This window comes from Acanthisitta chloris, unplaced genomic scaffold (assembly GCF_000695815.1).
Source record: "Acanthisitta chloris isolate BGI_N310 unplaced genomic scaffold, ASM69581v1 scaffold38875, whole genome shotgun sequence".
NCBI lineage: Eukaryota > Metazoa > Chordata > Aves > Passeriformes > Acanthisittidae > Acanthisitta > Acanthisitta chloris.
The window spans coordinates 37,844-51,724 of NW_008673856.1; the positions used below are offsets into that span (position 1 = coordinate 37,844).

The 13,881-nt window shown below is 44.8% G+C and overlaps 1 protein-coding gene across 1 annotated transcript; it reads left to right on the plus strand.

The window, feature by feature from the left end:
- The first annotated feature begins 5,577 nt into the window (after positions 1-5,577).
- Positions 5,578-12,268, plus strand: TAGAP (T-cell activation RhoGTPase activating protein). Its single transcript, XM_009075108.1, has 9 exons — positions 5,578-5,604; positions 5,713-5,766; positions 6,360-6,426; positions 7,691-7,863; positions 8,652-8,813; positions 9,243-9,352; positions 10,038-10,233; positions 10,763-10,880; positions 11,091-12,268. The coding sequence occupies exons 1-9, from the start codon at positions 5,578-5,580 to the stop codon at positions 12,266-12,268; spliced, it is 2,085 nt and encodes a 694-aa protein (XP_009073356.1).
- Positions 12,269-13,881: the final 1,613 nt, after the last annotated feature.

Sequence of the window (13,881 nt, forward strand, 5' to 3'; positions counted from 1 at the left end):
AAAAGCCAAAAAGAAAGCATTCGTATTAATCCTGAAAAGCAAAATCAAGATTCACACCTCTCTGTATTCAATAAGAAGCATAATCTGTTCCTGAGAGTAAATGAACTTAGCAGAAAAGTCCCATCTCAGTTTCTGATTTGTGAATGAACATGAATAAAATGTGAGAAACCTGCTGGAGTAACAAAAAAATGAGTATCTCACTTTTCAATATTATTTGAGTACCTTCAACCAGAAATCTTGAAAAGAATAGATTTCAGGCTGAATTACACACATTATCTATTATCTTTTTTCAAGCAAACAAAGGTTTATATCTTCATCTACTCAGTCAGAAATTATGTGCAACTTCAATTCCCTAATGCCTTTGTGCTGGTCACCTCAGGGAGCCTAAGGAATGAGTTATTCCCAAGTGCCACAGAGATACAACAGCAAGCTCAATTCAGATACAGCTGAACAGCAGCACAGACCCTTTGGAAAAATGGCCCATATGCACCTGCCCTCCACAGGTAAAAAATACCACCCACTGGAACCAGTCACCAGAAAATGAGTGAAATTCTTTAGAGTTGCCAACTTAGTCTTGGGGGGAGCACTCATGAAAGAATAAACAAACCATCCTGCAAAGCAATTGTAACCAAAACGGTGTCATGGGAAGGGCACAGAACACACCTTGTTCTGTATTTACAGTGTTGTTTTTGATTTGTAACTTATTCCTATGCAATAGTAACAGTGTATAGAAGGGTGGTATAACGTAGACCACACTGCAATCTAACCTTTATATCTAATTCGAGATCGAAATCAGCTGAACAGAGCTGGGAAAAACTGACAGTGGGTTTCACTTTACAAAGGCAGGGTTAGCATGAGCCCAGGTTCCACCTGACTAAAACTGCAGGAGTTCAGCACCAGCTGAGTTGATGGATCTTGTTCTGAACTGTAGGTAGCAGGTAGGGACTGGTCTGACCAAAGCTGTCTGCCCTCTTTTCTGTGATCAAACCCTGAACTGTGCCTAAGCAATCTGCAATGCACTCTGGAGACCGGGTGATAGATAAGAAATCAGAGCTGCCTTCAGAAGGCATGTATAAATGTGACCTTGATCCCAGGAACCCACTTGCCACCCTGTTCTTTGTGTCCATGGACAGATTGTACAGAGCTTTCCTTTCCAAAAAAATCCTCCAACCCAACAACTTTGACTTCAGCATAACTGCTTTCCTTATTTTGGTAAACATTCCTATTGTCCCTGGGGAAACTGTAGCTGTGGCAGTGAAGACAAAACTGGAATACAATCCCTTTTCCACACAGAGAGGCACTGGTGAAGGCTCTTTCTGCTCTATATGGGCTTGAAAGAGTCACTGCTTCAGGCACATACTGCTGTACCCTTCTCACAGCTACACTCCTGCTGCCTCCTTGCTGGTATGACAACAGGGCGAGGGTGGGTTTCAAGATTCTTTCACACACTCCCTCATTTCTAAAATCCACAGTGTCAAACATTCGCTAAAGTCATAGAAATAAACAAAAGTGAGCTGTGGCTGGCATTTTCCCATTTGTGGTTTGATAAGGAGAGAAGAAAACAGACAGTTTCCAGTCACAGCAGATTTGTTCTTTTATATACTGTCAGCTCCTGATCCCTTTCTCCTGCCTGCTGATGCTGCTTTTTCATTGCTAGTGCTGGAGTCCTTCACTGAGACACAGTGTAAGAGGACAAAAGTGGAGAAAATACCTGTCTTGACTGGAGCTCACGCAAAGGAGAAAATCACCATTTGGTCTGTGTTGGCAACAAGCGCTATATAAGCTCTGTCTCCAAAAACTGACTGGGCAAAGTGCTTGGAAGTGGACCACAAGAACAGCCCTGGTCTGGGAGAGGCCATGAACCAGGGACTGCCTGGAACCAGGGGGAAACAGAGGCATCAAACTGATGTTCTAGCTTCTATAAGGGAAAATGCTTCACATCTCAAGATGCAAACCCAGTCCCGAGACATCTGGATCTACCCAGGGTTGGCTGCTCTGTGGGACCTCCCTGCTCCTGCTTTCCCTTCAGTGAATGAAAAGCCCTTCAGCAGAACTGAGGGAAGCAGCTTGATGTACAGGAGGGGAAGAGCTTCTACATGGACTTGTCCTACCAAACCCTTATAAGTCCACTCCCTCTCCCATCTTTGTGTAAACATCCCATGTCTTTGAAGGAGAGTGCCTTCACTTAGTCAGGGATGGACTGGGAGAAACACATCATCTGCAAGCAAACCCCAGGTGTGCCCAAGATACCTGTCACATATTCTGCCTGCCCCAGGGCAGTGGCTGTGGCACAACAAACACATAGCTCTGATGCATTATGGTGTAAGATCTGTACCAAACTGAGGGAGGTTATATGCTGAAGCAAAGGCTTCAAGTCTGCAAAGCAGAGCTGGCTGGGTGGTAGAGATGGAATCAAATTCTTCAAGGAGAAAAGATGTTTATGTAAGGGAACTTCGTTTGTAAGCCCATATGACAGGTCTTTTCTGTTAACAGTCAGCATGGAGATTGGCTTTGGGCACTACGTCTATGTTACCCTTTCCACACTGACGAAGGAAGCTGTGAAACTATTCTGGCTGGTAGGTGTGAGGGCAGGTCATGCCATGCTGGTCCTCCTGTCTTTACCTACCTGGCACAGCAGCTCTTGTGACTCTGAGACTCCACACACAGCTCTGCAGTGCTCAGCAGGAGCCTGCACATTCTTGCCTTCTGCTTTTCATAAAAACAGCCTAGATTCCCTCTGTGCTGCCATGCAATTACTCTGCCAAACCACAGCTTTTTAGGAGGCCTGCTATTCAAATGGGACATGCTTGTTTGTAATAAAATAAGCTGCTTTGAAGTAATTTTGGCACAAATTAAGTGTTTGTGATACACACCATAAAAGAGCTATTAAATAAAGAATGATATCAGGAGGGTAAAAAAGAAATCAAATTGTTTTTCATATGGGCAAGCAGGCCTATACACATGCCTTCCATGTACGATGGCCATTATATCCCCACTAATGAATGAGAACTAATTAGACAGAGATACAGCAGTGTGTGCCAATGGACAGTCTGGTGATGTGCTATTCATACACCACCCATTACTGTATCTTCCTCCTGGGAAGCTCAGAACATTATTCCCTGTGTACAGCTGTGCCCTAACTGTAATCTAAGCTTCTGGCCTGGCTAATCACCACCCATTAAACTCACATTTTCTTCACAGGTCACACATTTTCCAGCTCAAACCCTGTGTCTTAATCATGCAACAGACTGAGCTCAGAAATACATCTGTGTACAGTACTGGAAGTGAGGGCAAGGCAGAACTGAATTCCATAGGTCCCCTAAGTCTCTGAGATACTTAACAAATAAGTATGTTTGGATATACATTTAACAGATGTAGTGAAAAATAGATGCTCCTTGTCCCAGGAATCCTGCTGGGACTATCAGCAGTGGTGCTGCAGCTGCCAAGGAGCCTCGGAAGAAATTCTCAGGAGAAAGTGATGACAATGCTCCTGCAAGAATGTGCATTAGCCCATGAAATTTACTAGGGAAATACAACAGATGTCATGGGACTGATAATTAACAAAAAAAATCAGTTACATCAGTGAGTAAAAGTGGTAAATGCACAGGGCTGCAAAGTAATTGATTGAGATTCCTACAAGTTTCAGCCCTAAACAAATTTACAAACCAGTGTGTCTACAGGAGAGTGGAAATGATGGGCCTCAGGATGGCTTGGAAAGTCCATCTACAGCAACCCCTCCCCGCAAAAGTAGTGTGGCTCTCCTTTTGCTCTTCTGGACACATCTCTATTTAACCAAAAGTGAATTTTGCACTTTGGATTTCTGCCAGAGTCAAGCTGAGATCACCTTTCTGTTTCACATGAAACAGGGTCAGTACTACACAGGCCAGGTCTGATGTGGTTAAGCAAAGAATGGCTTTTGGGGTGAATTCAGCAGCGGATGTAGCCATTATGTGCATCTGCAGAGAGCTGTGCTGAGACACAGCCTCATCCCCTGTGCATGTCAAACGAACCACCCATGGGGGAAGCAGCAGAAAGATCACAGTTAAGCAAGTGTGCTTTCCACTTAAATCCACTGCTGAAGAATTCCCAGCCCTTTGGCTCTCAGCCTTAACTCCTCTTTTACACAAGATCAAAACACTGGCACCCAGAATGGGATTGTAATTTGCCTCGGTCAATAAGTCAATAGAACTAATGTCATACATCAAACATTAATAAATTTTCAGAATGGCCTGGTACTGTATTCTGGATGTGCCCAGGTTGGGGGAAGTCAGCAACAGACCCTGAAAAGGTACAGGGAGAAGAGAGGTAGATTTTTCCTGGATATTTTTATCCCTTCAGTTGAATTAAACTTTAGTACATGGACACATAATTCTTATTAAGACATCTTTTAAGCAAGACTTTATATTATGTATTGTCATACATTACTAGATTATTACATAACACCACTTCTTCTATGGAAGTCCAGTGCTTAGATTCTCAAGAACTAGTCAGCACTGCCAAAGTGTGTGTCTACATCTGCTTGCACGAAGTAAACTGTTGCCATTAGTTTAAAAAAAACATACAAAAACATTTCTGTGAATCCAGTCTATTCCACTCCCCCATTGTTTTAACTTTTCTTAGTGTACCTTAATCTGGTGCTGTGTCTTTAAGCTACCAAATCTAATGTCTCTTAGCAGTCAAAGGACAGACTGTATCCACTGCCCTTTAATGGTAAGAAGAAGCTGTCCACACTGCAGCCCTCTCTGCATATCCCACCTTATTCTGGTGATGCTAGATGGAACCTTTACCTGGCCAGTGTCTCATCTTTTCCATCCATAACAGCTACCAGAACTCTTTTTTTTCTCTTTAAGGAAAAAAAAAAAAGTAGCCTCTCTAAAAGGAAAGAGGAAGCCAGAAATTTTGTAGCATCTCAGTCCTACCCCATGACGTTTCTTCCTGTCTGTGAATTTCCACCTACCCCTTCTGCATATATAAGGCAGCACACGTGGGACAGACTGTTTAGTCGCCTGCCTCCGTCAAAGGATTAGTAGCAGTGGGGAGTGATGCTGTTTCTCCTTTCCTCTGCAGCTCACGGGAGGTGAAGGATCTTTGGCTGGACTCACTCCTTGGGTGAGTACTGCCTGGGATAAAATCTGTCACATTGTGGTTGCAGTCCGTGTAGGGCTACAAAGACATAGACAGGGGAGAAGTGCACCCACTGCTAAGTGTAGCTTGTGAGCAGAGCTGACCGAATCGCTTCGCCTCACGTTTGCAGATTAACGACCATAAGTGACTGTCACCACTTGCTCATATTTTTGCACAGATTAAAAATGGAAAGCTGCTTTTATTCTGTTTTAATCAAGAGGTAGATAGGGCAGCAGGGCTGAGTGCCCTTTCAGAGAAGGGCTTTATGGTTTACTTGTGTGGGAGGTCTTGCTGTTTCAGGATCATCCATGCTAGACTGGCTTGCAAGGGAGAAAGGCCAGAAGGGTGCAGTTTTACAAAGCTCTTTCTTTGTCCATTCCATGTTCAATAAACAGGCAAACAAAAGGACTGAAGGAAACTAGAGCATCCAGAGCTCCCCCAATCAAACTCCTAATGAAAGTGTTAAGCAGCTGTAATACTGTGAGTGTCTTAACTGTTTCTGCTCTGTCAACAGAGTGATTTTTTAAAAGCTCTGACTTCTAAACCATAGCATTCAGTTATTCACAGTGTCTTTGTTTCCTTGCCTAGTCGAAGACACTAAATGCTGGGAACATGGAGAGTCTGATTGAGTGCCAGTCAGAGGTAAGCAGTCCCTACATTTTCTCTGATCCTTCTTGGGTACCAGTGTGAGATATTTTAGCAAAGTAGGGGTGGCCCCCCTAAGAGCTGCCAGCTTGCCTACCCTTATACATGAGCGGGTAGAGCTTTTGAAAGGCAACTCTTGTGCTGCACTGAGTAGAAGGAGCTGAGCATTGTCGTGGGCAGTCACTGCACTCCCCTGGCTCCCAAGGAGCTTTACTCTGGAATCTTATAGGCTTCAGAGCCATCAAGGCTCCACGGAGGAGTTTGGGAGGAAATTTCCAGAGCCAGGGGAGGGCACAAAAAAGCAGGCTGTGTCCAGATGTGGCTTCTCTGGATCAAAAGAGCAGCCTGAAAGAGCACAGGGTTGTGACCTGCCGGGCATGACTGGGGTGGCTGTCTGCAGGGTTTACCACAAACCCCTCTATCGGGCAGTGAGGCAGTGTCAATCCTGGACCCAGGCACCTCTTCAGCAGGTGTTGGGCTTGCTTTGGTTGTTCCCCAGTGTCTTCCACAGATTTCTGAGAGGCTGCAGTGACTCACTGGTGGCACTCACTGCTGGTGTCAGCTCTCTAACCCTAATATGCTTTACACAGGCTGATGCCAAAAAGTGTCCCCCGCTGGTCCCAGCTGATACTGAAGACAGACTTTGCCACTCAACTGGTGAGTTTCAAAAACAAACTGCCTTCTTATATAATGCTTTCAAGCTGCCACTTGTGCAAAACCACCTGAAACTGCCCACTTCCCCTTCCTGAGAGCAATCCACAGCCTGCATCCAGCAGAGGGCTTAAGCCCTGAAGTGCCACTCACTTGCAAATTACTTCTTTCCCTTATGCTCAGTGGCAAAGATGACAGTGCTGAGTGCCAGAGGTCTTGTATTGCTGTTCCCTGGTCCTCAGAGTCATGTTTCCTTCTGTTCCCTGGCAGTGAGGGGAAGTAAATGTGTTTCTTTTTCACTCAAGCATCCCCACTGAGGTGTGGCACTGCAAGCGAGTACAGCTACCGGCTGTTGCATGCCAGAGCAAATAAACCCTCTTGACAGCAGCAACAGCACTTGTTTTTTTCTCACCGTGCAAAACCTCAGCACATGTAAATAACCCAGGGGAAACCATTTAGCAGGGCAGGGTCAGATTTGGAGCAGATCATCATATCAGATCAGTTTTGAGGAGTATCAGGAAGCAAACATTTTATATGACGCTATAACGTTAGGTGCCTTTCACATAGCTTATAACCTCTCCCTACCAAGGGCTTGTTCTAAGCCACAAAGACATGTCCTGAGAACTTCTCATCTGTGTAAGATAACTTCATTTTGGAGTAGAAGGCGTGTCATTTACTGGAAATTTGCAGAAGGCAAATCCTTTAGAAAGCTTTCTAGCAAAATATCCTTCTCTCACTGCTTCTGAAAGAGAAACTAGCATTATCCTTAGAGGTGGCTCCAAGTCTGGAAGTGCTGGAGCCGTGTGTTTTCATTTCAGACTGTGAAAGAGGCTGAAAAGCAGGAACCCCTAGTTCCACTCTTGCCTGAAGACTGGGGCACAGTCAGACCATGTAGCAAAAACTGTTGTCATTGTCAGCTGCTGAAGTAGCATATCTGCCAGAGTTATCACAGAAACCACTGCAATATCAAAAATCTCTATAAACATTGTTACTTCTGTGCCTTGTATGTTCCCACTCTCTAAGAAGAAACAGTGACTAGAATGTAAAGAACACCCAACCCAAAACAGGAAAGGTGGTGTCCTTAGAGGGATGATCGCAGTTATACAGTTTAGGCGATTGTTTCCCTGGTAACAACTTAGTTGTCTTTCAGTTTCTCCCCATTTAGTTTGAGTTGTTTCAACATACATCTCTGCACTGCATGCAGATGAAAGACCACATATCGGTCTGTTTCCTTTTTTTAAATTGTTTTTTTCTTTCCATTTGCTTGCAGCCAATGGAATAAAGAAAAGAAAGAAGGTGATATCACAGTCATTTACTCTGAGACGAAGCTCTACCAATGGAAATTCCCCAGGGCAGCTAGACTTGAATGCCAAAATCACTCTGTTTGGCCAACCTCTGGAAATTATCTGTGGGGAAGATGACACGCTGCCCCAGCCAGTCCAGGTAAGAAAGCCCGGGGATACTGTTATCATACCTCTGACTCCAGTATGAGGCAGGACCCCCAGTACTTGTGCTGCAGTATCCAGGAGATGAGTGAGTTTGGTGTTTCCCCTTCACACACACACTCCTCCATGGCCCATCCCAGATGTAGAAAAAGTCAGTTCTGTGGATTTTGTCCAGCCCACTCACCTTTCACTGGAAGTAATTTGTAGTGGAGACAACCCAGGACCAGGAATGGGAGATGAAGATTTGCTGCTTAATATAGACATATGTGATTCTACAGAAGCAAATTAAATAAATCTTTCAGCAGCATAAACTTCCAAAGATTTCTGTATTTCCCTGAAAAAAAGTGTTCAGCTATGCACTGCCACCAACAAATACCTAAACACTGTCTTCTGTATAAAAACAGCCTTGTAACAGTTCTCCCACTGAACTGGTTTTCCCAATAGACAGGCATTTGTTCCCTCTAAGCAATATATGCTTGGATTGTGAAAGAAGGGATTTGAACTAAGACTTAAGCCATCCCTTGTTTCCTTCTGGAAGGAAGCAAGGATGACTCCACTGAAGTTAGTAGAATTCACCAGTTCAAACAGAGGGTGGTTTGGGGAAAAATCAGGCTGCTGACCATGCAATCTACTTGGAGTAAGAACAGGATACTGAACTAATCAGAGCACAGCACAGTGTACCTCCAGAAATTGTTTTTTCTGTTTCTAAAGGAATGTTCACCTGCTGTTCACTTTTCTTCACCCAAGTAACTGTTTTCCCATCCCTGTTTGATTTCTTCCCTGCAGGATCTCATAGCTATATTGTATATGAAAGGACCTTCCACTGAAGGGATATTCAGAAAAGCGGCCAACGAGAAAGCACGAAAGGAGTTGAAGGAGGACCTAAACAAAGGCGGAAATGTTGATTTGAAAAGCAAATCTGTGCACCTGCTTGCAGTGGTTTTAAAGGTGAGCAACCCTGAGCTACACCGCTGGGAGGACATTGTTAATCTTCACAGGCCCACTCCAGTGCCCAGAGCTGACCTAGGTGGGACTCTAAGCTAAAGACAGATTAAATGTTTCATGCTTAGGAAAGTCTGGAATTTTCTTTTTCCACCTTACTTTCAGACCTACATGATTTCCTGCATGCCTAGAGGAAACTTCTCCTTAGAATCCTCAGGGAGGAATAGTGAGATTTATGGGTGAACAAAGAGCAGTTGAAAGCTGGGTCCTGTTACTACAAAAGTGCAAATGCACTTGTGCATTACACTGCTCTCTCAGTGCTGATGGTCAGGTAGCTCAAGTCAACCTGTCTTCTAGAGAGCCCATGTGACACTAATGCTCCCTTAGTGCTCAGGGGTAGTGTCAAAGTCTCATCTAAATCTCTTGGCCTTGCAGGACTTTCTCCGAAATATTCCCTCCAAACTCCTGTCGGCTGACCTCTATGAGAAGTGGATGCAAGCTCTGGAGAAACCAAGCAAGCAGGAACAAATCGAGGAACTGAAAGAGTACGTTTTTCAACCAGGAAGTTTTGCAACCAGCCCAATGTGATGGAGTGTCTGGTAGAGGCCAGTGATGTCTTTCAAAATTTAGAGTCTCACTTAAAAGCCTGTCATTTATATTAGCTTGTTATTGCTCCATGGGGTTTGGTTTTGAGGGCTTCAGCAGCAGCACTTCCTGAAGTTATTTGAGACAACCAGTGTAGAAAGAGGGCAGAGGCTGCAGTGTCTCAGCTAATGTAGTCACGATGCTGTGGGACAGGCAATGACAGGGAGCCTTCACATCTGCCAGCAATGAAGTTGAAGACCACCACCATGTATTGCTATTTAGAAAGGGCAGGTGTGGAGGCTGACTGGGAGTGCTTTGAAAGCTGCACAGCACAACCACAGGCTTTCCCTTGCCTTTGGGAAGTCTCCAGTGACATCTCCTGATGTCATCCCACCTAGTCCAGGACATGGGCTGCTGCAATGCTACCTTTCAGTCAAAACCTTGTAATTCAAGATCTTATAATTAACCACACACTCAGCTGTGGTTGGAGATTTCTGAATAATATTTCTAATCAGTGAAAAAGCATACACATGCCTCTTTCTGGAGGAAGCACTGTCTGTCTGAGTTTAATTGAGAATTTCTCAAAGAAAGAAGCAGAGGCCACTGCACCATCAATAACATCACATTTTGTTTGTGTTCATGCAGGGTGGCTGACAAACTGCCTAGACCAAACCTCGTCTTGCTCAAACACTTGCTCTCTCTGCTCCACCATATCAGCCAAAATGCTGAGACCAACAGGATGGACTCCAGCAACCTGGCCATCTGCATCGGCCCAAATATGCTGAGCCCAGAGATGGACAGCCTGGTCCCACTGGAAGTGCAGAAGGAAATGAATGAAAAGGTGTGTTGAACTCACCAAGCACCACCTGCTTTGGGGCATCTCAGAGCTGTCCATAGGGATCCCAGTGCCATTGCAAAAGCCGAACAGAACAGCACCCCTGCAATGCTGAGAGGGGTGCCTCTCAGCTCAGGGGCCTGCAATGTGATGGGCCAGGCTGCCCCTTGTCTCACCTCCTCTGAGCAAAAGCAGCAGCTGCTCTGCAGCTCCCTAGGTCATAGCACAGCTCCTGGATGCTTTGCATGCAGAGGGGAAGAGACACCCAGTGGGCATTGCCACCTGTGGGCCCTACTGGACAGCAAGGCCGAAGCTGTGGCTGATGGCATTTTGTCTGTATCAGGGCAGATCCATTAGTCTACAGAACCAGCCCTTATCCCCCGTGGTGGACTCGCCCTTGGACTTTAAGCCAGGATTTTGGCAGAAGTTACCCTGCTCTGTGCTGTCCTTCATACAAAGACAGCAGGCAGGGGTAGGAAAGACTCTTCAATATGTTATTCCCTTTTGACTGAAACGAACTGTTTTCTGTGTGCAGGTGACAGTGTTGGTGGAGTTCCTCATAAACAACTGCTCAGAAATATTTGGGGAGGACATTGCCTTCCCTGTCTGTGTTTTGGCTGAGGAGTCACCAGAGCACACAGACAGCTCCACAGGTATGAATGAGAACAGACTTGGGGGTGTCACAGGCTGGGGCTGCCATGCTAAGTTCTTTAATTTGATATCAGAATGTATCTGTGGAAACACAGGGACTTGTAGAGGGTTCAAGACTCTGTTGCAGTGTTCTTCTTCAGGAATTCTTTCCATATAATTCTCTTTCATCCTTAGCTGCTCAGTGAAAACTAACATCTGCTTTCTCCCCACAGAATACCTATGTGCTGCTCATCAGAATGACTCTGCCTATGACAGCCCAGATCCCGAAGCTGAAGGCAGCCCCTGTACCTCTGAGATGAAGCAGTCCAAAGGCATGAGTGCTACAGTGAGCAGAAGATACCCAACACACATCTCTGCCACTTCACTGGCTGATTTCAGAAATGACATCAGCAAGATGGACAGGAGGTACTCAGAATCAGACCTGTCCTTCCAGAACCGCCTTGATGGCAGGATAAGAAAACAGAAGCTAAACAAAAGTGAGGACAATTTTCCAGTTCAGGAGAAACAGCTAGGGTTGGAGGCACTGGAGAAACGGCTTGCAGTCTTACCTTCACAATTATCAAATGACTCTTTACCCAAAACTTCCTCCAGTTGCTCCCTGGAGAGCTCTGATGGCTCGGTCTTCACCAGCTCTCCAGTAGTTTCGCCCTCTAGTCCCAAAAGAACCTTTTTAAATAGGCCTCAGTCCTTTTCTACCAAGGCCACTGAAGACTACAGTACACTTAGCAGAGAGATCAAAAAACATTCCATGTCATTCTCTTTTGCAAACCGCAGGAAAACACTAATAAAAACCCAGAGTTGGGGGCCTGGAAAAAACATGTTTTTTCAGAGGGACAGTTTCACAAAGAGAGAAGATCAGTTCTCCTGCAGAACTGTCCAGGAGAACTATCTTGATGATGACAAAGCATTGCCTGTGGAGTACCAGCAAAGGCCCCGTTTCAGGTCAGCTGATGAAGTGTTCAGAGAGGTAGACCAGAGGAATGCTGGAAGACCACCTTCTTATGAAGAGGCTATTAAAAACTGCCTGGCCACTAAAGTTTCCTCCCACAATCTCACAGTTCAAACTATGAGATTAGCAGTGTCAAACCAGGATGCTTTGCTGCCTCATCCATGCAGCAGCAGTGCACAGGACACAGCATGTACGGCTCTAAGGGATCTACCCAGTGCCAGGGTTTCTGCAACGAAGGATTCTGGTGGGGAAACTGAAACCTTCAGTGTCACTGTGGAAGTAAACTCCCGTGTGAGTTTACCCATGACCCCAGGAGTATACCGAATGAGAGCCATGTCTGAATCCTACCAAAAGAACAAACTTGAGTATGTGGCTCGGAGGTGCAGCCAGCCAGTTTTTGAGGTAGACCAGATCCAGTATGCTAAGGAATCCTATGTTTAGAAAGCTTATCCTTCCTCTTCATACTGTACAAAGTAAATATTGTAAAAATAGATATCTTGCTCATCCTTTGTAAGATTTTACTTTCGAGACACCAAGAATAAGCTAGCTCTGTGTGAAGTTTTTCCCTCAAGTGTCTGTCACGTTCTTTCACCACAAGAGGTGGTGGTGGTGGTGAAGACCTGTGTATCATGTAAAAATGTAACTGAGTATGATGTACATAACCTGTTGTGTGGGAAGACTAGTTAGCAGATGATAAACAATGTTGTATTTGTATCCCTGATAGGACAATTAGAAGGTTGTCCAAAACCTCCAGAAGGCAGGTCCAAAACCTGCCCCACTTTCTTTTTGTTTTCTGTGTGGTCACAGACTCTGTACCATTTGTCATGTGTGTGCACCAGGCTGAAGCAATGCTTGGATGAGTTTTTGCATTAAGAAGTGGGCTGGCAGTTACCCTAAAGCAAGAAGAGCTGTTGTCATCAAGTCACTGCAGTACTCTGCCATAAACCCTCTCTACTTGCTGCCATTCCATCTTCCTGCTTGCTGGTGATGAGAATGATCTGATCACCAACCAGCATTAGTGTTGTATACCGAGCCTGGGGCAGGAAACATTCTGGATTCCAGACGCAATAATTAAAGCTCATTTAAAAAAAAAAAAGAAAAAAAAAAGAAAAAAGAAAAGGAAATACTAGGTGGTGTCCTTATAACCTTGTAAAAATGACTGGAAGTGCAATGTGTTTTTATGGCCTATGGTTTATAGCCTTGAACCAGGAGCAGGGAGACTTTTTCTCCTGTGTAACTTCACTACAATAAAACATTTTTCTGCATGAATGCTAAACTGTCCATTGTCTGTTTTTAAAGCACCCAGGCTCTGCACATACTGTACCTACTTTTATGCTATTCTACAGGTACTGCAGGTCTGCTTGAATGGCACGGCATAGCTGAGTAGCAGGAAGCAATGTAAATGTCTCCAGTTACAACAGGAAGAAGTATCACAGCAGAAAAAAATCCTGTGTTATTATTAGTCTGGGGATAGGAGTTCTTATTTCTCTACTGCCTGTTCTGGTTTTGGTGCTGATACATCACAGGAGACCAGGTGATTTGCTGCAGTCCCACACCAGCACTGCTTATTCCCAGCTTGACTCATTCCTCGTTCGTAAACTGCTAGTGGTAATTTCAGCTTCCCATTGCACCCCGGCAGGTCTCTTAACCCAGTGAACAACATTTTTTGACATAGCGAGGCCAAGAGATTACAGCCCTCAGTTATGACAGGGGTGAGCTCTTAACAAATGAGAACATGACTCAACTCTGCTAGCATTAGTCGGACTGCAGCAAGTGTGGCTATTGTGTGTCTCCATGAGGACCATTTCTGACTACAGGAAAAGGAAACCCACCTTGGTTAGGTGCTCTGGTTACATTTTTCTCTGAATTTTCTTAGCAGTCAGTCCTTATCACACGTGTCATCAGAACATAGTGAAAACTTCAGAGGAACTTCTGAAGGCTAAAAATTCAGAAGAGGGAGCAACTTCTTACATAAATGAAAATAAATGAAAAGTCTGACAAAGACAGAGAAAAAGATCCATGAGAAAAGAGCAACCACTATTGGAGAAGTGATA

Bases quoted from the DNA above. Each gene is read 5' to 3' on its own strand.
- TAGAP (XM_009075108.1), top strand. From the start codon at position 5,578: ATGAAAGTGTTAAGCAGCTGTAATACT. The intron at 6,427-7,690 runs GTGAGTTTCAAA...ATTTGCTTGCAG, and splicing joins CAGACTTTGCCACTCAACTG to CCAATGGAATAAAGAAAAGA. The intron at 7,864-8,651 runs GTAAGAAAGCCC...TCTTCCCTGCAG, and splicing joins CGCTGCCCCAGCCAGTCCAG to GATCTCATAGCTATATTGTA.